Source organism: Saccopteryx leptura, chromosome X (assembly GCF_036850995.1).
Source record: "Saccopteryx leptura isolate mSacLep1 chromosome X, mSacLep1_pri_phased_curated, whole genome shotgun sequence".
NCBI lineage: Eukaryota > Metazoa > Chordata > Mammalia > Chiroptera > Emballonuridae > Saccopteryx > Saccopteryx leptura.
Genome location: NC_089516.1, coordinates 55557595 through 55571771, shown reverse-complemented (window position 1 = coordinate 55571771; position 14177 = coordinate 55557595). Strand labels below are relative to the sequence as shown.

Below are 14177 nucleotides of genomic sequence, written 5' to 3'. Positions count from 1 at the left end.
GCCCACACTCAAGCTGGTGACCTTGGGGTCTCAAACCTGGGTCCTTCTGCATCCCAGTCCGACGCCACCACATGGTCAGGCTCTGGGTTGTTTTTTGTATGTGTGTGGAAAAGAAGAAAACTGAAAAGAATATTTTAAAACTAACCAGAGATGGAGAATTTGTACTTTTGAGAACTTAATCTATGCCTGACTAAATGATTTTACACTACTGACTTCTGTCTCTTTGGACCTAATTGTTCCTCCCTTGTGGATATTTAGATGTTCACACCTCCAGATATAACAGCATCATAACATAATTTTAAATTAAACAAGCAAACAGACAAAACCCATGGGTGGATAATATCTAACATCAAGCTGCTTTTAATTTTTCAGCAGTACACTATGATGAATTAAAGTGGAACTATATTAATGTCTGTTTTTAGCAGAAATTTTGACTATTAGTTTTAAGTATATTTTTTTCTTTTTTTTTCATATCATCTTCACTTACTTATGAAATTTTGAAAGTCACTGTAACTATTTAAAAATTACATGTGCAGAGAAGCAGGTTGTCTGTCTGGGAGAATGACATGTGTTGTTGCATTATAGGCATGCAGATCTAGCAAAACTTAGGCTTGTCATTTCTTCCTATGCCCTGTGCCTGCAGTTTAAAAAAGTGACTTTCAGGTGGATAAGAGCACCTCTGTCATGACTTCCAATCAGAGCTGCCAGGTGTCATTTACTCAGGCGTTGATGACCAAGAAGAGGTGAAGATGACTCATTTGTCTAATAGCTTTTTTTAAAACAACAAGTGACTATTGTTTACTTTCTACTGATGCTATTTGTATCAAGCTTTAAAAATATATTTTCAATTTGACAACTATTTATTGAATGAATACTTTTCTAGGCACTGGAGACACAGCAGTGCACCAGTTAGAAAAATACTTTTCTGGCCCTGGCCAGTTGGCTCAGCGGTAGAGCGTCGGCCTGGCGTGCGGGGGACCTGGGTTTGATTCCCGGCCAGAGCACATAGGAGAAGTGCCCATTTGCTTCTACACCCCCCCCTCCTTCCTCTCTGTCTCTCTCTTCCCCTCCCGCAGCCAGGGCTCCGTTGGAGCGGGGATGGCCCGGGCGCTGGGGATGGCTCCTTGGCCTCTGCCCCAGGCGCTAGAGTGGCTCTGGTCGCGGCAGAGTGACGCCCTGGAGGAGCAGAGCATCGCCCCCTGGTGGGCAGAGCGTAGCCCCTGGTGGGCGTGCCAGGTGGATCCCGGTGGGGCGCATGTGGGAGTCTGTCTGACTGTCTCTCCCCATTTCCAGCTTCAGAAAAATACAAAAAAAAAAAAAAAAAAGTAAAAGAAAAATACTTTTCTGTCTTATTCTTATTAATATACATAGTATTGATTTGTCTTCCCTCTGTCAAACCATGAGCCAACCCTTTCCCCAGGCTGACTGGGGAGGTATAGACAAAAGGACATACAAGGCAGATAAAGACACGGGAGAAAGAAATATGGGAGGTGAAAATTACTCCTTCACATGGCAAAGAGGAGGAGAAAGCCCACCACAAAGACTTTTCTTTAATGAAACATATCTATTTTTGGGGGGGAGGGCTCAGCACAATAAATATTTCTGTATATTTCTTACTTAGAGTCTGTGGAGATCAAGGCCTCTGATTTGTACATAGATGTACAGGTTTGAAGTTCAAGTGGTAGCCTTATTTCTACTGCAAGTCTCTGTGACTAACCCAATAAAAATTCCTAGGATGTGTTGGCCCTTCCCTTCTGAGCAACACATTTATATTCCTTCTGTTGTTATAAATAAAAAGAAAAGAGACATAAAGTAGCAATGGCACATTTTTCTGGTGCCTTCATCTTTGTTCTTCGTTCCCAAGCACGTTTCCCTGTCCTCTTCCTGCAGACACTCTGAAATTAGTATAATGTTTTGATGATATATTTTTTCTGATGAACTCACACATTCATGTTTTTATGATGTTAATTAGCATCCTTTCATTTCAGCTTATAAAACATTGCTTTCTTAGCAAGCCTCTGAATTATTTAACTTTTTCTTAAAGAGAAAGAGGCCAAATGTCCCATGGCATTTAAAAACATTAAGGAGAATGCAGCCAGGTTCCTAAACAGAATCATAGCATTTCTTCTTGTCTACATGGAAAATGGGCATCTTTACCATGCTGTGAAAGTGAACCCATAACTCTCCCTAGCAATTAATACCTGTAGGAGCTGTGGTAGTTGGAAGCTGTCTTATCCTCTCTTGAAACCTTTTGTGCTTTGAGGGCCTACTACATACAGTGCTCTATACCTATCTTGTAGTATTGCTGTAAAAGTTATGTAAAGCAAGAACCACAGTATCTGTTAACTCATAGGTGCTCATTAAACAGTGGCTGGTGTTAGCTGTTACAGAGTATGACTTCTTCTAATCCTGTGAGACCTAGATAGTATTACCCTCTGTTCTTCAGGAGAGGACACTGAGGCTCAGAAAAGTTAAGTGCCTTTCTCCAGATCATATAGAATGAGATACCACCTCACACCTGTCAGAATGGTGCTCATTAATAAAACAACATATAATAAGTGCTGACGAGGATGTGGAGAAAGGGAACCCTCCTGCACTGTTGCTGAGAATGCTGATTGGTGCAGCCACTATAGAGAACAGTATGGAGGGTCTTCAAAAATTGAAAATGGAACTGCCTCATGACTCAGAAGTTTCACTTCTGGGTATATATCTGAAGAAGCGCAAAACACTAATTCAAAAGAATATATGCACCCTAATGTTCACTGCAGCATTTTTTACATTCTCCAAGATATGGAAGCAACCCCAGTACCCATCAATAGATGAGTGGATAAAAATGTTGTGAGATGTATATATAAAAATATGGAATTGTTGGCCTTACAATAGAATGAAATTTTACCATTTATGACAGCATGGATGGAGAGGGTATTATTCTAAGTGATATATGTCAGTCAAAGACAAATACCATGTGATTTCACTTATAGGTGGAATCTAAGGAGTGAAGTAAACAAACAAAATTGAAACAGACTCATAGATGCATAGAACAGACTGACTATTGCCAGAGGGAAGAGGTGGGTAGAGGGACTATGTGGAAAAAAAGTGAAGGGATTAGGAAGTACGAATTGAAAGTTACAAAGTAGTTGTGGGGATGTAAAGTACAGCATAGGAAATATGGTCAATAATATTGTAATAACTATGTATGGTGCTGGGCAGGTACTGGAAATATTGAGGGAAATACTTTGTACAGCATATGATTGCCTAACCACTATGCTATATGCCTGAAACTAATAAAAAATAATATTGAATGTTAACTATAATTGAAAAATAAAATTAGAAAAAGAAAGACACAGAAAACGCAAGTGATTGTGTGTATATCTTTTTTCTTAGGCAACTGGAGGAGGATATGAAAGTGATGATGCATATCATAACACCGAACTTTGCTTCTTAGACATTCATAATATTCATGTTATGCGGGAATCTTTAAAAAAAGTCAAAGACATTGTTTATCCTAATGTGGAAGAATCTCACTGGTTGTCGAGTTTGGAGTCGACTCACTGGTTAGAACATATCAAGGCAAGTGTATTTTTTAAAAACAATGATTATTTTAGTGGAACAGGAATTTTTTTATCCCTAAATTAAAGAACATTGACCAGTAAGTGATGAAATCTTTTTAGTAAAGGGTTCTTTCTGCATTTGACAATTTTGTATTTTCTTATAATTCGCTTACCTAAATAAAAGACTTCACAATGTCACCTCCAGAGTATTTTTAGCATAGTTAGAGATGTCATTTTCCATCTCATCAATACTAAATAGTTGAGCTTTCACACACCTTTATTTAGGAATAGCCAGTTTATTATCTGATCACTACTGTATTTGACCCTCACGGGCCTAGAGAGAAATTGTTTTCATTGAAACCAATATCAAATAGACTAATTTTAATGGTTAAATTTTGGTTTTTTATTATATTCAATCCTTTATCTGTATAAAGGCATCAAAAACCTCCATTCTTTCAAAAGTAAAAGTACTTGAAGCTATCTGAGGGAACTAACACTTTTAGAAGCTGCCATTTAGTTCTATAGAAAAACAAAAAGCATACTTTAAATAGGTACATTATTGAGACAGATTGTTTTCTAGTGAAATTTTATTTTCCAACACCATAGGAATCATATTTTTATTTCACCTTTCATTTTTTCTTAATTTATCATCCTCAAAAATGAGTTGCAAAATACCCTGGGACAACTAAATGTAATGTGATAATTATGGATTACAAAAAGGACATTAGGTTAAATGTAAGAAAATCTGAATTCAGTATGTATTTTATTAAAAATAAGTTAATAAGTTTATTAACATTTTAATAATATATCAACATTGGTTTATTAGTTGTGACAAAAGTACCATACTATTATATGATATCAACAATAGGAAACGGGGTCAAGTGTGTGCTAAAAGGCGATTTTCATTGCATCAGGCCTTTAAGGTCTAAACTGGCCTGTTTAGACCACTAATTTTTCTAGTATGATCACTGTTATTGGTTGAACTGTGTTCCCCCCAACATTCATATGTTGAAGTCCTGACCTCTAGTACCTCATAGTATGTCCTTATTTAGAACTCAGATCATTGCAAATGTGATTAGATAAGGGAGGTTGTACTGGAGTAGTGTGGGCCCCTGATCCAGTAAGACTGAATTCCTTATGAAAAGGGGAAATTTAGGCCCTGGCCGGTGGGCACAGCGGTAGAGCATCAGCCTGGCGTGCGGGGGACCCGAGTTCGATTCCCGGCCAGGGCACATAGGAAAAGCGCCCATTTGCTTCTCCACCCCCCCCCTCCTTCCTCTCTGTCTCTCTCTTCCCCTCCCGCAGCCAAGGCTCCATTGGAGCAAAGATGGCCCGGGCGCTGGGGATGGCTCCTTGGCCTCTGCCCCAGGCGCTAGAGTGGCTCTGGTCGCAGCAGAGCGACGCCCCGGAGGGGCAGAGCATCGCCCCCTGGTGGGCAGAGCCTCGCCCCTGGTGGGCGTGCCGGGTGGATCCCGGTGGGGCGCATGCGGGAGTCTGTCTGACTGTCTCTCCCCGTTTCCAGCTTCAGAAAAGTACAAAAAAAAAAAAAAAAGAAAAGAGGAAATTTGGACACAGAGACACATGCACAGGGAGAACACCAACCTGAGGATTGAAATTAAGCTGCCTCAAGTCAAGGAACTAGCAGAAGCTTGGAGATAAACCTGGCCCTGCTGACAGCTTGATCTTGAACTTTCAGCATCCAGAACTGGGAGACAATAATGTCTGTTGTTTAAGCCCCCAGACTGTGGCACTTTGTAATGACAGCCCCAGAAGACTAAGACAATTGCATATGTGAAAAGAAGTTTGAAATGCAGTGTGGCTTTAAAAAAAAAAACAAAAAAAAAAACCTAGTTACATTTGAGAGCAGTTTCCGTAGAGGAAGAACAGCAGGTCCTGCAGCTCCTGGTTTTGCATTTTCTGGACACTTCCTGTTCTAGACATTAATATTATTTTAAAACAGAACTTTTTCTACGGTTAAAAACTATCATTTCAAATTGAAGCAGTACCTTGCAGCTACCTACTAACTTGCATGTGTTTCTTTGCTAGCTTGTTTTGACGGGAGCCATTCAAGTAGCAGACAAAGTTTCTTCAGGGAAGAGCTCCGTGCTGGTGCACTGTAGTGATGGATGGGACAGGACCGCCCAGCTGACGTCCCTTGCCATGCTAATGTTGGACAGCTTCTATCGGAGCATTGAAGGGTTCGAAATATTGGTACAAAAAGAATGGATAAGTTTTGGACATAAATTTGCATCTGTAAGTAAACAATAAAGCTGATATATAAAATGTCAGATCACTGCCATTTGGAATTTAAAAATTAGTTGTTAAACCATATTTTCACTTTTAAAATGAAAATCTAAGGAGTGTAATACACAACACTTTGCAGGTTTAAAATGTGTGATGTTTTGGTCTAAAACTCTTTAGGAGACATGTTTATCCATCTGCACTGTTTACACTTTCACTTGAAACTAATATGAAGATTCTACATGGAAATGTCTAAATTGAAATTGCGAAAAGGAAGGAAGATAGGATGACAGTTTTCAACTAATATTACAGCTGTTAGAGCCAAATATATTTTACAGAAATGCTAGACTTTCAGTTAAGGCATTTGTCATTATTATTCTCTGATATGCATATTTAAAATTGAGAGAATGTATTAAAATTCCTATTTCTCTGTCTTGTTTATAGATACCTTTTGAATATATATTTTTCACAAGTTCCCTGGATGATACTCAGAAACACTGCTGTATAGCCTTTTAGTCTTTATCCAAACTTCATAAGTAGTGTGAATAACATTTTTAAGTAAAAAGAATCATTGTTTAGAAAAATGAATAAATAAATGGTGAGGTCTTTGTCTTGCTTTTAAGAGAGAAAAAACTTACTTTTAATTATAATAATCCACCCTTCTTGTATGGTTTCAAGTCCTGAAACTTTAGAACTGGTCCCTTAGCAACTGGTAACATACTCTATGGACTAACCTGGACCAGTCTACCTGTAGCTGCTCAGGACCTGGACAAAATTTCAGTCAGATTAAATAGTTGTAACACTCACATATGATGATGCCTTGCCACTTTGTATTGGTAGTTTATGAAAGTTTATATACTTCATTTTCACTATTTTAAAACCTTATATTATTTTCTATATTTCTGAGGAAAGACAAACCAAGTCTTTGGAGTCTTGGCATTTGGAAAGCAGATTGATGAGTTGTATTGTTACCTTTTGTGAGTTATCAGCTCTCTCAGTTTTGTACCTATAAATTAATCTTTATCAATTTATTTCAGAGAATAGGTCATGGTGATAAAAACCACGCAGATGCTGACCGATCCCCTATTTTTCTCCAGTTTATTGATTGTGTATGGCAAATGTCAAAACAGGTAAGGGATTTATAGGATAAAAATATATTCAACTTAATGTTTAAATATTGTGGCATATTAGCCCTGGCCAGTTGGCTCAGTGGTAGAGCGTCGGCCTGGCGTGCGGAAGTCCCAGGTTCGATTCCTGGCCAGGGCACACAGGAGAGGCGCCCATCGGCTTCTCCACCCTCCCCCTCTCCTTCCTCTCTGTCTCTCTCTTCCCCTCCTGCAGCCGAGGCTCCATTGGAGCAAAAGATGGCCTGGGCACTGGGGATGGCTCCTTGGCCTCTGCCCCAGGCGCTAGAGTGGCTCTGGTCGCGACAGAGCGATGCCCTGGATGGGCAGAGCATTGCCCCCTGGTGGGCATGCCAGGTGGATCCTGGTCGGGCGCATGTGGGAGTCTGTCTGACTGCCTCCCCGTTTCCAGCTTCAGAAAAATACAAAAAAATAAATAAATAAAATCCTGGTTTAGTATTAAAAAATAAATAAATAAATATTGTGGCATAATATATGGGATTTGCCTCCAAATAATACAGAGAAGAAATAAGAGCTGCAACCAGTTTGTCCATATGTGAGTAATTGTTGAAGCTGGGTACATGGATTTTTCTTTTTTATTCTCACTACTGTTTATATGTCTGGGATTTTCCATAATAAAATTTTAAAATTCAGTATTTAACTATATTAACTCTACTAATGAAGGAGAAATGGAATTGACAATATCAATTCATCTTTACAATCCATTCTATAGTATTCATATACAAACATGTCTACTAACTTAAAATACCTTCAATAATTAAACTATCCTGTATGCATTATATACTCAGGAGAAGCCAGAAGATTTGGCTTGTTTTCCTCTTTTTCCTCTTTATTCCTTTGCTTGACCCTTATTTAAACTCCTCAGTCCTATGGAAAGGACCAACTAATGAGTATGGGCTGTAATTGCTGATGACCAAGGCCAGGCAGGTCTACATTGGATTTGGACAAATGGTAGAGGAACTGCACAGCTGAAAAGTGGTGGGCCATTCCCATTTAATGATCTCACAACAGCAGATGAGCAAACAGGCAAGGGAAAACCACTTCTCATGGCAGAAGGTGAACAAACAGAAAAACCGTCCCTCAGAGAGTGGTAGGCAGGCAATCCACAATCCACACTGCGGGCAGGAACCCATAGCCTTACATAAGCTATGCACACATGGCCCTGACATGTGCTCAGGCACTAATCACACAAAGTGCAAGGGAGCAAGCCTAGCACAGCTATTTTTTTCTACACTCCACCCCTTTAGGGTTGCTTGACTCACAATCTACACAACAGGTATCTTCCACGATGGCCCCTATGCAAGAAGTGAAGTACATTACATAAACAGAAATAGTATAGACTACAGCAACCAAATTACAAAGGCACACGCTATACCAAAAATGACAATACACGGGAGTTCTTGGGTTACAATTCAGTTCTGTTCCTATGACAGGGACATAACCCAAATTTTGGTATAAGTCGAAACAACCCTAGCCTAAGTCACTTACCAATCCTAACATAGTTGTAAATTCATAATCTAGAACAAAAAGCACAACTAAGCCATAGAAAAAGGAAAAGGACATAAATATACCATACTGTATACTATACTGCGTATTCTTCTTAGGTTTTTATGGGTGTGAGTGTCATAAACACAGAATGTCATAAGTCAAGCCTGTCGTAACGCAAAGATCCCCTGAAATTACAAAGGTGCCCTTTATAATATCTCCCCGAGCACTCTGCCCAAGGAGTTAACTGGAGGCCAACCTCTAGCCCCCTACCCCATGGTAGGTGGGAGGGCCTTTATAGTTCAGAGTCATGTCCAGTGGTGAAATTCAGGCAGTTTGCACCATTTCGGCACAACCGATAACTAATTTTTTGTTGTATTAGGCAAAATGATATTTAAAATGGCACTTGTAATCAGGGTTCTCTCTAAGATGGGTGCCTGGGCAGCCGCTCATTGTGGAAATCAAAAATTTACATTCCTTACTCTTTTTTAATGTTCATCTGTACAACAGCATATTCTTTTTTTTAATGATTTAAATTTACTGTGTTTACATAGATTCAAGTATCCCACCAAATACATCGCCCCCACCCCTGTGTTCCTCTCAACATCCCCCTTGCCCCCCCTCCCCAAAGCCCTGCCCCCTTCCCTCCAGGATTTGCTTTTCTGCTCTATAATGCTATGTTATATATATGTAATTTCACCAATCTCTTTCCCTTCTCTGATCCCATCTTCTCATCCCTTTCCCTCTGTCCGCTTTCCCTCTGGTCCCTTTGATCCCGTCTCTGCCTCTACTCTGTTCCTCAATTCACATTGTTCATTGGGTTCCTCAAATGAGTGAGGTCATATGATATTTTTCTTTCCCTGCCTGTCTAGTTTCCAAGTTCACCCATGTTGTCACAAAAGGAACATTTCCTTTTGTTCATGGCCCATAGTATTCCATTGTGTATATGTACCACTGCCTTTTAATCCACTTGTCCACTGACGGACACTTGGGCTATTTCCAGATCTTGGATATTGTAAACAATTCTGCCATAGACGTGGAGGTGCATTTCTTCTTTTGAATCAGTGATATGGTGTTCTTGGGATATATTCCTAAAAGTGGGATAGCTGGGTCAAAAGGCGGTTTGATTTTTAATTTTTTGAGGAATCTCCACACTGTTTTCCACAGTGGCTGCACCTGTCTGCATTCCCACCAGCAGTGCAGGACTGTTCCCCTTTCTCCACATCCTGCCAGCACCTATCTTGTGTTGTTTTGTTAATGAGCGCCATTCTGACTGCTGTGAGGTGGTATCTCATTGTGGTTTTAATTTGCATTTTTCTAATCTTTAGTGATGTTGAACATTTTTTCATCTGCCTATTGGCCATCTCTATGTCCTCTTTAGAGAAGTGTCTATTCATTTCTTTGCCCATTTTTTCATTGGATTGTTTATCTTCCTGGTGTTGAGTTTTACAAGTTCTTTATAAATTTTGGTTATTAACCCCTTATCAGACATATTGTCGAATATGTTCTCCCATTGTGTAGTTTGTCTTTTTATTTTGTTCTTGTTGTCTTTAGCTGTGAAAAAGTTTTTTACTTTGATATAGTCCCATTTGTTCATTCTGTCCTTTATTTCACTTGCCCGTGGAGGTAAATCAGCAATATATTGCTACAAGAGATGTTGCAGAGCTTACTGCCTGCATTTTCTTCTAAGATGTTTATGGTTTCACGGCTCACATTTAAGTCTTTTATTCATTTTGAGTTTATTTTTGTGAATGATGTAAGTTGGTGTTCTAGTTTCATTTTTTTGCAGGTACCTGTCCAATTTTCCCAATCCCATTTGTTAAAGAGACTGTCTTAAGTCCATTGTATGCTCTTACCTCCTTTATTAAATATCAATTGTCCATAAAGGTGTGGGTTTATTTCTCAATTCTCTGTTCTGTTCCATTGATCTGTATGCCTGTTCTTTTATTATTATTTTTTTTTTCATTTTTCTGAAGCTGGAAACAGGGAGAGACAGTCAGACAGACTCCCGCATGCGCCCGACCGGGATCCACCCGGCACGCCCACCAGGGGGCGACGCTCTGCCCACCAGGGGGCGATGCTCTGCCCATCCTGGGCGTCGCCATGTTGCGACCAGAGCCACTCTAGCGCCTGAGGCAGAGGCCACAGAGCCATCCCCAGCGCCCGGGCCATGTTTGCTCCAATGGAGCCTCGACTGCGGGAGGGGAAGAGAGAGACAGAGAGGAAAGCGCCGCGGAGGGGTGGAGAAGCAAATGGGCGCTTCTCCTGTGTGCCCTGGCCAGGAATCGAACCCGGGTCCTCCTCACGCTAGGCCGACGCTCTACCGCTGAGCCAACCGGCCAGGGCTGTATGCCTGTTCTTATACCAGTATCAAGCTGTTTTGAGTGCAATGCCCTTGTAGTATAAGTTGATATCAGCAAGTGTGATACCACCCACTTTATTCTTTTTTTTTTTTTCAAGATTGCTGAGACTATTCGTGTTCTTTTTTGGTTCCATATAAATTTTTGGAATATGTGTTCTATATCTTTGAAGTATGTCATTGGTATTTTAATAGGAATTGTATTGAATTTGTAAATTTCTTTGGGTAATATAGACATTTTAATGATCTTTATTCTTCCTATCCATGAACACGGTATATGCTTCCACTTGTTTGTATCTTCCTTGATTTCTTTTATCAATGTTTTGTAATATTCTGAGTACAAGTCTTTAACCTCCTTGGTTAAATTTACTCCTAGGTACTTTATTTTTTTGGTTGCAATAGTGAAGGGGATTGTTTTCTTAATTTTTATTTTAGACAGTTCATTGTTGGTGTATAAAAATGCCCTGATTTCTGAATATTAATTTTATATCCTGCCACCTTGCTGAATTTATTTATCAGGTCCAGTAGTTTTTTGACTGAGATTTTAGGGTTTTCTATGTACAGTATCATATCATCAGCAAATAATGATAGTTTTACTTCTTCTTTTCCAATTTGGATGCCTTTTTTCTTCTTGTTGTCTGATTGCAGTGGCTAGGACTTCCAGAACTATATTAAATAAGATTGGTGAATGGGGGCACCCCTGCCTTGTTCCTGATCTTAAGGGGATTGCTTTTAATTTTTGCCCATTGAGTATGATGTTGGGTGTGGGTTTGTCACGGATAGCCTTTATCACGTTGAAGTGTATTCTTTGTATTTCCACTTTGCTGAGAATTTTGATCATAAATAGGTGCTGGATTTTTATCAAATGCTTTTTCTGCATCTATTGATATACTCATGATTTTTTCCCTTCTTTTTGTTTATGTGATGAATCACATTGATTGATTTGCGAATATTGTACCAGTCTTGCCTCCCACGAATAAATCTTGCTCATGATGTATGATTTTTTTTATGTATTGTTGGATTGGTTTGCTAATATTTTTTTTGAGAATTTTATCATCTAAATTCATCAGGGATATTGTCCTATAATTTTCTTTCTTTGTAATGTCTTTGCCTGGTTTTGGAATCAGAATTATGCTCGTCTCATAAAAGGAGTTTGGCAGTCTTCCCTCCTCTTGAACTTTTTGAAATAGCTTGAGAAGGATAGGAGTTAGTTCTTTGTATATTTGGTAGAATTTGCCTGTGAAGCCATTTAGACTAGGGCTTTTGTGTTTTGGCAGTTTTTTAACTGTTTCGATCTCAATTGTTGTAACCAGTACATTTCGGTTTTCTGATTTTCCAGATTGATTTTTGAAAAATTATATGTTTCAAGGAATTTGTGCATTTCACCTAGGTTGTCTAATTTTTTGGCGTACAGTTCTTCATAGTATATTCTTACAATCTTTTGTATTTCTGCTGTGCCTGTTTTTACTTCTCCACTCTCATTTCTAATTTTATTTCTTTGAGTCCCCTCTTTTTTTTTTCATGGTGAGTCTGCTTAACGGTTCATCAATCTTGTTAACCTTTTCAAAGGACCAACTCTTGGTTTCATTGATCCTCTGTATTGTTTTTTTTACTCTATGTCATTTATTTCCACTCTGATCTTTATTATTTCCTTCCTTCTACTTCCTCTGGGCTTTACTTGCTGTTCTTTTTATAGTTCTTTTAGATGCAGGGTTAAATTGTTTATTTGAGCCTTTTCTAGCTTCTTAAGTTATGACTGTAATGCTATGAACTTCCCCCTCAGGACTGCTTTTGCTGTGTCCCATAAATTTTGAGTTGTTGTATGTTCATTTTCATTTGTTTCAAGGAATTTTTTTTTAATTTTTATTTTTTTTATTTATTCATTTTTTTAGAGAAAGGAGAGAGAGAGAGGGAGAGAGAGAGACAGAGAGGGAGAGAGAGGAGAGAGAGACAGAAAGAGAGAAGGGGGAGGAGCTGGAAGCATCAACTCCCATATGTGCCTTGACCAGGCAAACCCAGGGTTTCAAACCGGCAACCTCAGCATTTCCAGGTCGACGCTTTATCCACTGCACCACCACAGGTCAGGCAAGAAAATTTTTTTATTCTTCCTTTATCTCATTGTTAACCCATTCGTTATTTAATAACATGCTATTTAGCTTCCAAATGTTTGAGTGTTTTTCAGTTTTTCTGTTATAGTTGATTTCCAGTTTCATGCCATTGTGATCCTAGAAGATGCTTGATATAATCTCTATCTTCTCAAATTTATTAAGACTCATTTTGTGTCCTTACATGTGGTCTATCCTAGAGAATGTACCATGAACACTTGAAAAGAATGTATATTCTGCTGCTTTAGGGTGAAAGGTTCTGAAGATATCTATTAAATCTAGTTGATCTTGTCCTTTAAGTCTGCTGTTTCTTTGTTAATTTTCTTTCTTGAGGATCTATCCAGTGATGTTAGTAGTGTATTGAAATCCCCTACTACTGTAGTATTGCTGTTGATATTGCCCGTTATGACCATCAAAATCTGCTTTATAAATTTAGGTGCTCCTGATTTAGGCACATAGATATTTATAATGGTTATATCTTCCTGTTGAATTGCTCCCTTTATCATTATATAATGACCTTCTTTATCCTTTACTGCAGCCCTTGTTTTAAAGTCTATTTTGTCAGATATGTGTTGCTACCCCAGCTTTCGTTTCATTTTCATTTGCATGAAATATTTTTTTCTATCCCTTCACTTTCTGTCTATGTGTATCTTTTGTTTTGAGGTGGTTCTCTTGTAAACAGCATATGTATGGTCTTGTTTTCTTATCCACTCAGCTACCCATGTCTTTTGATTGGAGCATTTAATCCTTTTACATTTAAGGTTATTATTGATATGTAGTTGTTTATTGCCATTTTATTCTTTAAATCTAAATTCCTCTTTTTCTACATTTTTTTTTACCCTTTGTTCTGTTTACAACAGGCCCTTTAACATTTTTTTGTGGCATTGGTTTGGTTATAATGAATTCTTTGAGTTTTTTTATTTTTATTTTTTGTCTAGGGAGCTTTTTACTGCTCCTTCAATTTTAAATGATAGCCTTGTTGGATAGAGAAATCTTGGTTGTAGGCTCTTGGTTTGCATTACTTTGAATATTTCTTGTCATTCCCTTCTGGCCTCTAATGTTTCTGTTGAGAAGTCAGGTGTCATCCTTATGGGGGCTCCTCTGTAGGTAATTAAATGCTTTTCTCTTACAGCTTTTAGTATTCTTTCTTTGTCTCTTGATGTTGGCACTTTAATTATGATGTGTCTTGGTGTAGGCCTCTTTGGGTACATCTTTAGTGGGACTCTGTGCTTCTTGAACTTTTGTGACTTTTTGCTTAATCAATTTAGGGAAGTTTTCAGCTATGAGTTCT

At 38.7% G+C, this 14177-nt stretch overlaps 1 protein-coding gene across 2 annotated transcripts in view; it reads left to right on the top strand.

Annotated features, from left to right (window-relative positions):
* MTM1 (myotubularin 1) overlaps positions 1–14177 on the top strand; it is a 183889-nt gene that overhangs the window by 135293 nt on the left and 34419 nt on the right. For both annotated transcript variants that reach the window (XM_066357634.1, XM_066357633.1), the window contains exons 10-12: positions 3385–3570; positions 5598–5804; positions 6830–6922. In XM_066357634.1, the coding sequence (XP_066213731.1) occupies positions 3385–3570; positions 5598–5804; positions 6830–6922 (486 nt within the window). The remainder of the gene's footprint in view (positions 1–3384; positions 3571–5597; positions 5805–6829; positions 6923–14177) is intronic.